Below are 13,237 nucleotides of genomic sequence, written 5' to 3'. Positions count from 1 at the left end.
TTCTAAATATAGTATCATGTCCTCTGCAAATAGTGAAAGCTTAAGTTCTTCTTTTCCTATTTGTACTCCTTTGATTTCCTTTTCTTGCCTTATTGCTCTGGCTAGAGTCTCTAGTACTATATTGAAGAGAAGTGGTGATAGTGGACATCCTTGTCTCGTTCCAGTTTTTAGAGAGAATTCTTGAAGTTTTTCCCCATTTAATATGATGTTGGCAGTGGGCTTATTGTAGATTGCCTTAATAATGTTGAGATATGTTCCTTCTATTCCAATTCTCTGCAGTGTTTTTATCATAAACGGATGTTGAATTTTATCAAATGCTTTTTCAGCATCTATTGAGATGATCATGTGGTTTGTCTTTGATTCTGTTTATATGATGAATTACATGGATTGATTTTCGTATATTGAACCAGCCTTGCATCCCTGTGATGAACCCTACCTGGTCATGGTGAATGATTTTCTTGATGTGGTTTTGAATGCGTGTTGCTAGTATTTTGTTTAATAGTTTTGCATCCAAGTTCATCAGAGATATAGGCCTGTAGTTTTCCTTCCTTGAACTGTCTTTATTCGGTTTGGGTATTAGTGTGATGTTGGCTTCATAGAATGTATTTGGGAGAGTCCCGGTTTTTTCTATTTCCCGAAATAGTTTGAGTAGTATTGGGATTAGTTCTCCTATAAAGGTTTTATAGAATTCACTTGGGAAACCATCTGGTCCTGGGCTTTTCTTTGATGGTAAGCTCTTTATTGCTATTTCAATCTCTTTGATTGTTATTGGTTGGTTTAAGTGTTCTATATCTTCTTGACTCTGTTTAGGAAGGTTGTAGTTATCTAGGAAGTTGTCGATTTCCTCCAGATTTTCCATTTTGTTGGAGTATAATTTTTCAAAGTAGTTTCTGATAATCCTCTGGATTTCTACGCTGTCAGTAGTAATGTCTCCTTTTTTATCCCTTATATTCATAATTTGGGTTGATTCTCTCTTTTTTTTAGTTAGGTTGGGTAGTGGTTTATCAATCTTGTTAATTTTTTCAAGAAACCAGCTTTTGGTTTTGTTGATTTTCTGTATTTTTTTTTATTCTCTATTTCGTTACTTTCTGCTCTAATTTTAATAATTTCCCGTCTTCTGCTGGCTTTGGGGTTCAATTGTTCCTGCTTTTCAAGGGCTTTGAGGTGTGTCATAAGGCTATTTATTTGAAGATTTTCTGTTTTTCTTATGTGAGCACTCAGTGCTATAAATTTTCCTCTTAATACTGCCTTCAAAGTGTCCCAGAGGTTTTGATATGTTGTTTCTTTATTTTCATTTGTTTCTAGAAATTTCTTGATTTCACCTCTTACATCTTCTATGACCCATTCTTCATTCAGAAGTGTGGTGTTCAGTCTCCACATGTTTATGTTGTTTCTCTGGGTCTTCTTATAGTTGATTTCTAGTTTCATTCCATTATTGTCTGAAATGACACAGGGAAATATGTAACATTTTTAAAATTTGCTAGTGCTCATTTTGTGTCCCAGATGTGATCTATTTTGGAGAAGGTTCCATGAGCAGCTGAGAAAAATGTAAACTCTGCTGTAGTTGGGTGAAATATTCTATATGTGTCCAACAGGTCCATTTGGTTAATGGTGTTCTTTAGTTCTGAGACATCTTTACTGACCCTTTGTCTAGAAGATCGGTCTAGTATTGTGAGAGGTGTGTTGAAGTCTCCCAGTATTATTGTGTTGGGATTTATGTGTGACTTCATGTCACAAAGAGTTTGATTTATGAAAGTAGCTGCCGCTATGTTTGGGGCATAGATGTTGATTATTGTTATTTCCTCTTGCTGGACTATTCCTTTTACCAGTAAAATGTGACCTTCTTTGTCTCTTCTAATAAGTTTGGGTTTGAAGTCTAACTTGTCTGATATCATAGTTGCTACTCCTGCTTGTCTTCGAGTACCATTAGCATGGATTACCTTGCTCCAGCCCTTTACCTTGAGTTTGTTCCTATCTTTACTTGTAAGGTGTGTTTCTTGTAAGCAGCAGATGGATGGATTCTGGCTTTTAATCCATTTTGCCACTTTATGTCTTTTTATTGGGGAGTTGAGGCCGTTTACATTCAGTGTGATTATAGAGAGATAATTTTTAATTCCCAACATGTTAAGATCTTATTTCTGTTTGAGATACTGTTTATTCTTCTTTGCTTAGTTGTCTGCTGGATGGGAATTCTTGTTTCTTTGGTTCTGGCGTGTATTACCCATTTCCTCTTTGCAGTTAATCTCCTTGAGTATTTTCTCTAGCACTGGTTTTGAAGACATAAATTCCTTCAGTTGCTGTTTGTCATGGAAGCTTCTTATTTCCCCATATAATTTGATGGATAGTTTTGCTGGGTAGGAAATTTTTGGCTGGAAGTTGTTTTCTTTCAGAGTTTGGAATATGTTACTCCAAGCCCTTCTGGCTTTCATAACTTGGTTTGGGAAGTCTGGAGTGATTCTAATTGGTTTGCCTCTGTATGTCATGTGGCCTTTTGTTTTTGTTGCCTTTAAGATCCTCTCCTTGGCTTCCACATTAGTCATTTTGACAATTATGTGGCGTGGGGATCCTCTTCTCTGATCCTGTCTAAAAGGAGTTCTGTAAGTTTCCTGGACCTGTGTATCGACTTCTTGCTCTATGTTTGAAAAATTTTCTGCTATTACTTCCTTGAAGAGATTGTTGATCCCTTTGGTTTCACCTTCTTTTCCCTCCTCTATTCCAATTATTCTTAGGTTAGCTCTCTTGAAATGGGCCCATATTTCTTCAATGTCAGATTCCTGCTGTCGGGTTTTTTTTTCTAAATTAGAAACTATGCGTTCATTTTTAGAATGTTTATCTTCAAGAAGCGAGAATTCTATTCTCCATGTGGTCTAATCTGTTGTTTATACTTTGAATTGAGGCCTTTACTTCATTAATTGCATCCTTTATCTCTTTTTGACTCTGTCTAAATTCTTTTTGAAAGTCCTCTATTATTTCTAAAGTTATTTTCCTAATTTGATCTTCTAGAGATCTTTGGATTTCTGTGCTATCAAATTCTGATGTTGTGGTGTTGTTGGCATTCACTGCTCCATTGTTATTTCTCTTTCCCATGATTTTGGAAGTTTGTGCCTTCTCTGGGTTCTTCCCTGAGTCACTACGAGTTCACTTAAGATGCTCTGGATCTCGAGTCTGTGGTATCTCAGTCACCACTACTCCTTTACTGGGTTGTATCAGAAAGTCTCAGACCCATGGAGTCAATCAAGGCTGCTTAGACTGTGGGGGGTGCCAAGTTGGGCGTTCTCCAGCAGGGAGTTGTGACTATGGTATGATATCTCTGCCACTGCCACTCCCCCACTGGGCTGCACTGCTAAAATCTCCGACCCAGGGAGACTATCTGCGCAAGTCCCTGGGAGTGCAGTACTGGGATTTCTCCCCTAGGGGCCGCAATTTGACTCATAGTTGTTGAGTGCGCTGATGGAGCTGTAGTGAACTCGGTGGATTTGCTGCTGCCGCCACTGGCAATATGGCACTACTGCCACGCCCTTGGCCGTGATGCGGCGTATTTCTTCTCTGGTTTTGAACTCCGCTCTGAGTCCTTGCCAGTTGTGCTGTGCCCGGCCCTTGGGAGCTTTAGATGTTCCCTGCACCAACAAAACTGCTGACTGCCGCCCGGCTGTTCAGCACCTGCTCACCTCGGCTCGCTGTCCACCCCTCCTCTCAGGCTCCTGGTGGCTGGTTGAGTGGGTTGGTCTAGGGCCATCCAATGAATTCGCCGCTGGCGCCAGCAGTAAGACGCTGCTTCTGCATCCTAGGCCGCGAGGCCAGAGTATCTCCTCTCTGGATTTGAGCTCTGTTTTGAGTCTCCCTCCTCTCTGGAGCCTGGTGCTGCTAGGGGAGATGTAGGCCGTGCTGCTCCGGCCGCTCTGCGCTGTGGCTCTGGCTGCTCCGCACCACGGCTCTGGCCGCTCCGGCTGCTCCGGCGGCTCTGCACCGCAGCTCTGGCTGCTCTGCACCGCGGGTCTGGCCACTCCGGCCGCTCCGGCCATTCCGCGACGCGGCTCTGGCTGCTCCGGCTGCTCAGGCCACTCTGCTCCGCGGCTCCCCCCAATCCGCGCTGTGGCTCTGGTCGCTCCGCTGTTCTGGCCGCTCCGCTCCGGCTGCTCTGGCCGCTCTGCTCGGCCGCTCTGGCCGCTCCGCTCAGCTGTTCTGGCCGCTCCACTCTGGCTGCTCCAGCCGCTCCGCTCCACGGCTCCGGCCACTCCACGTCGCCGCTCCAGCCAATCCATGCTGCGGCTCTGGCTGCTCCAGCTGTTCTGGCTGCTCCGCTCGGCCGCTCTGGCCGCTCTGCTCGGCTGCTCTGAACCGCGGCTCTGGCTGCTCTGCACCGTGGGTCTGGCCACTCCGGCCGCTCTGCACCGCGACTCTGGCTGCTCCGCACCACGGCTCTGGCCGCTCCGGCTGCTCAGGCCACTCTGCTCCGCGGCTCCCCCCAACCCATGCTGCGGCTCTGGCCGCTCCAGCTGCTCCGGCCACTCCGCACCATGCGGGCGCGGCACTTCGGGCTGGTTTTTTTCCGGTGTCTTGTTTTTCCAGCCCTTTTTCTCTGTCCGTTGTATTTACCGTTTTTATTTCTTTGCTGGTGGTGTTTTCTGGCTCTGAAAGGCGCTGGTTTTGTGGTAGTAGAGTTGGATTGTTAGCGGGACTTGTAAGTGCCACTTTCCTCCATCGCCATCTTCCCGGAAGTCTATCTCATTTCTGATTCTTGATGTACTTGTCTTTTCAATTGCAACAAAAATTTTAAAGTGTCATTTTATTTGCACCTTAATATGATAAGCAGAAGCTTTATCTGATTTTTGGAAGTAGATTGGTAGAAATGATATGAACTCGTTTTCCTTATGCAATTTCATGACCCTGTCCTTGGTTTGTGGATTCTGAACAGTCTTCAGGAGACATATGAAGCAAAAAGGAATGAATTTCTGGGAGAATTGCAGAAGAAAGAAGAAGAAATGAGACAAATGTTTGTCATGAGAGTGAAGGAGAAAGAGGCCGAACTTAAAGAGGCAGAGAAAGAGGTAAATGGTGTCTCCTCCTTCAAGGGACAGAAGCCTGGGAGAAGCATTTTATTAATACCTTGTATTTTATAGAATGCAGGCCAGGCCAAGTACTTTCACATTTATTTTATCATGTGCATCGTAAGTACATTTTAGGTTTCTGGACCTGATCATGTGGTCTCTGCAACTCACTGTTTCCTCAGTTTATATACCTTGATTAAGGATTCTGGGACTATTTTTATTATCTTGGCATATCAGCCAGTGCAGTGTATACATACACTATCTACATATACACTATATACATATGCACTATATATACATACATACATGCATACACACTATACATACATACATATACACTATATATATATATATATATATATATATATATATATATATATACATACACACACTATACATACATACATATATTCATTGTGTGTATTTCAGAAGTGACTGTATTTTATGCATGGTGGGAAAGGACCAGAAATGGAAAGCGCTTTTACCACCAGGGTAAATTTTTTTGCTAGGATCCTGTATAATTTTTATCTTCTCCACATGCATCTTATTATCAGAGAGTGTTCAAGGAATTTTAAGCCTCAGGAAGCTCAAGTGGAAAGGGAGGGAGCCTGGGACTGGGAGGGCTGCGCTCCAGCTTCTTAGCCCTGCTCTGCCAGCAAGCCACCCAAACAGCACCTTACACTCGTGCTTAAGGCAAATGCAGCCACATAGTGCGTGTTTTGTATCTCAACAGACCCACAGACCTTCAGTAGTATTTTTGTTTCTTTCACTCAGTCCTTCGTTCTCTTTTTCTTTCCAGCTGCACGAGAAGTTTGACCTCTTAAAGCGGACACACCAAGAAGAGAAGAAGAAAGTAGAAGACAAGAAGAAGGAGCTTGAGGAGGAGGTGAACAACTTCCAGAAGAAGAAGGCAGCAGCTCAGCTCCTGCAGTCCCAGGCCCAGCAGTCTGGGGCCCAGCAAACCAAGAAGGACAAGGATAAGAAAAAGTAAGCAGGTGCCACCCCATCTCCTGGGGGCCGCTAACCATTTATTCCTCTTGCATGTCTACTTCCCCATTTACAGACTGGAAACAGGTCTGTTACCAGAAAAATAAAAGCAAGTATTTTCTCTACAGTGCAGGGAAGATGATAAAGGTTTTAAAAGTATTTTTAAAGGGTACACAAGGATTAATTTATAAAACCCGGCCACGTTGATCAAGCGATCAGGACTGAGTAACCTGTCATCTCCTGTAGCATCTTCTGCACCGAGACCAGGATTCTCAGAGAAGACAGGTTCATTTCTCTTCAGTACCTCTGAAGACAGTTCTCATGACTCTTAGTAAAGAGCATCCTAAAACCGTGATTGTCAAAATTGTTTTCCTACTCTGTGTCGTAAGGTGTGGCGAGCCAGGCCTTGTGAATCTTGTTCCCAAACAGAAACATGTGGAAGAGCCGCTAGTGATTTTTCTAAATTCAACAAGATGGTGAATTTTCATATTGTGAAATGTAATCAGAATGCCCATCCAGTTAACTCACTCCTGCCACCCTCAAAGCCACACCTGTAACCACACACAAAGCCTTTTGAAATATGGCTTTGATGTCATGTGCCAAAGGGTCAGCTTCTGCCCTCAAGTTTGTCCCCTCCTACCACACTCCGGTAGCCAGTGTCTGCGCCCAAGGAAAGACTTGAGCTTCCTTGCAATTCTCCTATGATTTGAAGCTCTCCTAAGAATCACCTTATAGACTAGAGAGTGTAGGTGTGTGGCCATAGCTCTGGGGTTGACCATGAATACAGTGATAAGGAGATCTCTGAAGACAAGCCCTGCAGTGGCCCAAGAGCAGATGCTGCCCTCCTTTGTCGACTTACTCTGCCCTGCTCTTAGGGCGGCAGAAATGCAACCTGGAACTGGTGTCGGAGTCTTGCTCTTCATTCTTAGATGCCAGGTTTCTAGGGAAAAAGCAGAAAACGAAGGAAACAACAAAAATATTGGTACTCAAGCAGGAAAAGAGTTACTCTTTGAAAATATAGCACATAGGGTTGAGTCTCTGCATAGTCCTACTTGAGGCGGTCACAGGGAAAGCCAGCACAGTCACCTGCTTGGTCCTGGCTGACGTGAGTTGGCTCCCCACTCCCAAGGAACCTTGAGATGCCGCCCGCAGAGGTGATCACAATACACTGTCACGGTGACACGCTAGGAGAATACTGAGTCAGGCTTTACACACGCCGACTCCCAAGCTCTGAGGTTGTAGGAAGTATGTCGAGGGAGCAGAAGACCAGGCAGCTTTGCTAGTAACAGAAGCGGTTGGCATAGGTGAGGTGTGATTTTAATGGGGGTTGGTGCAGACCCAAGTGACCAAAGGAGTTCAAGGGTCCTAAATTTAGTTGTACTGGATTAATTCTGAGGATCGACTGCCTCGATTATAATCCAGTTCAGGAAAATGCTTTTGTCACTTACGAGTGTTGGCAGAATGATGCTTATGGTGACGATCTCCACACACCAAGGTTCAGGATGACAAACGAAAGCTGTTTGGCATTATACCCTTGACCCAACCTAACCCAAGATAAAAAGAGGTGTGTGTGTGTGTGTGTGTGTGTGTGTGTGTGTGTGTGTGTTGTACATGTATGTCTGTAAGTGTGAGTGAAAGAGAAAAGGCTGCTGACCAACAGCTTAGGATACCCAAAGTTTAGGTTTTCTTACCCTGAAGCACCAAAGTGCGTAAAGGTAAAAGTTTTAAAACGAAAAAAAAAAAAAAAAGTTTATAAAAGACCAGCAGTGTTAAAAGAAGATTTTTTGTATACTGGATGTGCCTTTAAGCAATAAAAATTCCAAGAGCTGATCAGTATTGTGCCTCCATTAAAGAATAAAAAGTCTATTTAGTCACAAACTTCCTGGCATAGGGAGGTTTTTCCTGGCTCCTTTCAACTTGTTAGTTTATCCGCTTTCCATCCTGGGCCTTACAATGTATACTGCTTTTATAGTTTACATGAAGACTGTGTGAGTTCCATTTTAGCTTTATTTTTATATATTCTCATTTCTCATTAATGGTGTTAGACTTGGCTCACTATAGTCACCGGGTTCCGCGCCTGACAGTGGCACGTGTTTTTTTGTGTCACTTCTGGTTTCTTACCCTTTTCCTGGGTCAGTATAGTGAGAACAATGGCCACTTGGAAGCTCAAAATGCAAAAATAACAACAACAGCAACAAGGGAAAAAAAGCAAGCCCCATAAAACCACATTCTTATTGCCCATGGCTGCAGAGGGTTTTTGGTTCAAGAGGACCAAAGAAAGACGGTAACCAGGGCAACCCAAGCAGCACCTTACACAGAAATAGAAAGCCTTTTCCTTGTGGCGGAGCAGGAGCAGGTGCGAGAGTTGCCAAACGCAGCTCTGAGGAGCTGGCTTTGCTCGAGGCAGGACATTTATAGAGAGACCCCTATTGTTTACCTGCTGTGCTTCCACCTCCAAGCTTAACTTAGTTTTAAATTTTCTCTATTCTAATGACATGCTCCTTTTTTTTTTTTTAACGTAGGTAAGACTTTATATTTCTTGACCTGTAGTGGCATGAGAGTACAAACAGATTCTAAGATTACAGACAAAGTAGAACTAACCCTGACACTGCCATTAGCTGGACCCCACCTCCTGCCATCTCTGGCCACCAAGTCGCTTTCCTTGTTTGCGGCTGCACCACAGTGGTGGGACTGCCCCTGGGGGTAAGTTGCTCTGTGGACAGTGGTCATCTCTTCTAGAGAAAGTGGTTTGCATAATTACCAGCAGGTATTTGCTGATTAAGAAGCATTTGACCTCAAAGAAAGCTTTTAAATTCATCTATTTAAAACTGGCATGTAATAACTACAGTTTATACAATCATCTATTTACCTTTTAAAAGCACATGTAGGTATATATTTTGATTTTTGCTAAGGACTAAATAAAATTGCATGCTTTGGATATGCCTAAAATTAGACATGGACCTCAGGTTTGACATTGCTTTGTACCTGAAAGAGGGGGTAAGCTCCTGGCCTAGCTCTAGCTGTATCCATAGAATTTTTTTTTCCTTCCCCACTAAATTAGTAGCATGTCCTCCATCCACTATACCCCAATCCCCAAGCTACTTTATTCATTTGTACAAAGACAGTTATTGTATATTTATTCTCTGACTCCTTTAGCAGCTCAGAAGTGGAAGATGAAGCTCCTATTTGGTATCAGTGTGATACCCACATCTAGTAGATAATGGTTTTATGTTACTTGAGGGGAAAAAAAGAAAAAAAAAAACACCAAACAGCAAATCCTTCCACTGGAACACACAGTGGTTTCAAGAAGTCACTCGTGAATCCTAAATTACATGCAAATGAACACTAACCACATGTTCTTTAATTAAAATTTTGCTTTTGCTTGTCATGTAGAATAGCCTACTCAAATTTTTTTGTTTTTAATTTCTGTCAATTCCATAATCATTGCATGAGCATTTACCATCACCGAATGCTGGTGCTGGCGCTCCTAATTTTCCTTTCTTTTTTTATTTATTATTATTTCTAACTTTTTTGTTTTGTTTTTAACTTGCAGTGCAAGCTTCACATAAAGCCTGGCAAGCCAAGGATGTTCCCGCATTCACCTGCTTTTGCAGTAATAGTGTATCTCTGCCATCTGTGTCCTTTTGTTTTATTTTACCCTTCCCCCAAACACCAATAACTCTTAACTCATTTTGCTGAATGTTGTCGGGTGGTGGAAAATGATAGAACGAGGAATAACAGCCAAAGCTCTGAGCAGCTGGACTTTGTTTCTGGAAAGTAAATGATTTGCCTTTTATGCCTGTCCCGAATGGCCTCAGAAGCATGCCTGTCACTTGTATGTCGCTTTGGACCGCGGAGAGTGGGGCAAAATGCTACCTGTACGCCTGACGTGAAAACTTCTCACCGCCTCAGCCGCTCAACTAAAACCCTGAGTAGCCATGACAACAACTTGCCTTCCCTGGGTTATTCATCTCCATGACTACACAGCCCCTAAACTCACTGTCTCTTCTCACGTGTGCCCCCAAGGGTAGATTTGTGTGTAGGCACAACGGTGGGTACATGTCGTAGCTGACTTTCCCGGTTGCTTGATTGGTCATTTGAATTGCTGACGTTATTTGGCTAGAGCTTGTGGTGTGTCCTCCTAGGGGTTGAGGCTGCTTCTGAACATCCACCTCTTGTAGCCTGGCCCTGCTGGCATCGGCTGGTGTCAGAAAACCATCACGTTCACATTTCATCCTCCCACAGACCCAGACCTGAAAGGTCAGGCCACATTCCACCATTGCTTAGTGGAAGGAGCTTCCACTGCACCCTCACAGTAAGGAATCGTTCACACGCACCCCAGCGCTTGCTCTCAGCAGGCTAAGGAGCCGGGTCCCATGACTGATTCCAGGATATTTGTACTTCTAATAAAAATTTTTCACTCAGAAGAGAAAATTGCCACAAGTACTTCAAATTGAAAAACTGCTATGAATGATAGCATTTGCAGAACAAATTTGAGAGGCCCTTGTCAATTTAAGATAAAAATGGAAAGGAACACAAGACCACCCATGTGTCAAGACAGTAGAAATTCAACTTCCCCTCCAGCTTCCTCACTGGTGTTTCAGATCCTGTTGTCTTGAAGGACTTTTCCTCACTGTGACTCACTGTACGGGCTCTTCATGTCTCAGGCCCTTCACCTCATCCAGGTTAGGACTAACTCAGGCCAGGACATACGCCACCTGCCTAATTAGTAGGGACAAGGGCACATTTAATCGCTTTTCTAGAGTGTTCCTTTCTGATCTTTCTCTTTTTGTCCGCTTAGCTTCCCCTAGGCCCCCAACAAAATCCTCCCAGCTTTCTCTCTACTGTTTATTACTTGATCATTTGAAGAATAACATTTCTCATGAGCCCCATACTTCACCTCTGGGTTTTCCATCTGACCATCACTAGTTTTGTGTTAGATAGGTTAGACTACGATACACATCCTCCTCCCCAACACACACACTTAAAAAATATATATTTGTACTGATTCCAACAAAGGTTTTTTGGTTTTTTTCCCCTCCTCTTTTCTTTGAACCCAGTCATACTGAGGGGGGAAGAGGGATGATTTCCATGAACTTGTATGTAGGCTTACTTAAGGCAAAGTAAGACAAGAGTTTTACTACACCATAAACTAAGCTGGCTAGACACTGCAAACTTAGAGGCAGCAGCAGCTATGATCTTTACAGATGGAGGAGCTACCAGACCAGCATCTTTGTCTTTGCTTTTGTTTTTTGGTGATACTTCTAGCCTGCAGCTAGCAGTCAAGGGCTGGGCAGCATGCTGACTGTAACCTTGGGCTGCGTTTTGCTCCTGCACTGGGTGCACACAAAAGCTTGAACATTTGTGCTGTGTGCTTGTTCTGACCACTGCTTGTGTGAGCATTTGTGTGCCTCGCAACAGAAGATGCACTTTTAAATTCTATTTCTTGCCTCCCTGAAAGCTTTTAAAAATGAGCCTAGCACGAAAAGCCTCCTGCTGACTTTTTGATTCCCAAATTATCGATTTGATTGATTGGAAGGGTTTTTTTTTGCATTCAATTTTTTCCCAGCAACATTGATCATTTGGAGAGTCAGGGAATAAAATGTCAAAAGAAATATATAGAAGCTTTTTCTAAAACATGTGTTGCTTCTGAGCCTCTTCTACCACTGCTCTCCGGCCCTGTTTTAGTTTGTTATTGCTGCTCTTTTTCTTTCTGTATCTATGCCTTTTTTCACAGTAGTCCTTGGCTCTGCACGGAATAAATGATACCCTCAAATCTAATTGGATGTGCTTTCGCCTTTGCATGTAAGTACAGTAGTAAGAAACCTTTGACATCTTTCTGACTGTTTAAAATTAGAGAAAACAAATGAGATGGATGATTTCTTTCTTCCTTTTGGAGGGGGTAGGAAGATAATTTGAGTAGCTTTTGTTTAAAAAAAAAGAGCTGACTCTATCTAAAGTGGCCACATCTGTATTTTTTTCCACAATGTATATTTTCAGTCTCTTTTATCTCCATGTGGAAGTCAGAAATACCAACCCAGGCTGTGTCCTACACAGCATGACAGGCATTATTAGATATTACAGCAGGTCCTTGATTCTCATGATTAAGCTAGAATAAGAAACTACTACCTTCCAATGGAAGAAAGCAAGAAGAAAAAACTTTATGCCAGGCTGCCTTTATGATCTCTTAAATTTGGGGTCTTAGTTTAAATGCCCTTCTTTGGTGCTAACTGTGGCAGTGGTCACTTTTTTAATTTTTAATTTTTTTTTTTTTTGCCAGATAGCACTGGCTGTCCTACCCCCACATGTTCAGTTCAGACCTAATAACCATCTTTTTGCTTTTCTGGACTGTATACACAGACCTCTAACAGTTGTATGCGCTGTAGGATTGACGGAAAAGCATGGATGCGGAGTTATTGGCAATTCAGGGACTGTGTTTTTCCAGCTTAGGCTCTGTATCAGTTGGTCAAGGTTCCCTCTGAAAGGGCCTCTCTCAACCAGGGCAGCTGTTTCCTCTAACGCTGGGCGAGAGTTTGCTGTTCTCTTTCCTCCCTGCTTTGTAATTCACCAGCAATAACGCTTATTCTCCCTATGTTGTGCACCTCAAATGAGTACACCGGGTTTCCTCACTTCCTTGACATGCATCAGTGTTTCACATACAGACTGTTGAGTCGGGGTTTCCAGCTGTTCCTGGCCCACGTCCTTCTGTCTCTGTGTGGTCCTACAGAACTGTCCATTCAGATCCCTGGGCTTTGCCACTTGCAAGTGTCTGGAATTGTCGAGTCTCAGCTTTCAAAAGTCCTGGTTCCACGGGCAGGACACATACGTGATGACTCTTTAGTGGGACTTATGACCTACAGATCTTAGTTTGTGTGTAGGTATGAAGGGAATTTTTAAAAAAAAAATAAATTGAAAAGCTGTGAACAGCCATTAGAACTTTGTCTATTTCTCAATTTTAAAATATGCTGATATGCCTTAAACTGTAGTTGTAGCTCCTTGTCATTTTGCTGTTTGAAAATAACCGATGTGTTTTCTAAAAAGTGTGTAATCGATATCCAGTGTTAATGCAGAATTGTCATGTATGTAAGCTGCATGTTAGACACTTGTCTTTTTTAAGAACTAAAATAATTGTATTATTGTGAAGCATCGTTTTTTTTCTTCAAGTTTGAAAGTAATCGCTCAGCAACCTGCTGCATAATGTG

At 42.9% G+C, this 13,237-nt stretch overlaps 1 protein-coding gene across 1 annotated transcript in view; it reads left to right on the top strand.

Moving 5' to 3' along the window:
• The window catches only part of SEPTIN11 (septin 11), a gene marked incomplete at both ends in the record, with an annotated part of 108,169 nt that extends 96,372 nt beyond the window's left edge, over nucleotides 1-11,797 (top strand). Inside the window, 3 exons of the mRNA XM_080697710.1 lie at nucleotides 4,916-5,048; nucleotides 5,848-6,035; nucleotides 11,773-11,797. Coding sequence (XP_080553836.1) covers nucleotides 4,916-5,048; nucleotides 5,848-6,035; nucleotides 11,773-11,797 — 346 coding nt within the window. The remainder of the gene's footprint in view (nucleotides 1-4,915; nucleotides 5,049-5,847; nucleotides 6,036-11,772) is intronic.
• Nucleotides 11,798-13,237: the final 1,440 nt, after the last annotated feature.

The sequence above is a fragment of the Muscardinus avellanarius genome (genome assembly GCF_963383645.1).
Source record: "Muscardinus avellanarius genome assembly, chromosome: 6".
NCBI lineage: Eukaryota > Metazoa > Chordata > Mammalia > Rodentia > Gliridae > Muscardinus > Muscardinus avellanarius.
The sequence above is the reverse complement of the archived record's forward strand: the minus strand, read 5'-3'. Positions and strand labels throughout refer to the sequence as shown.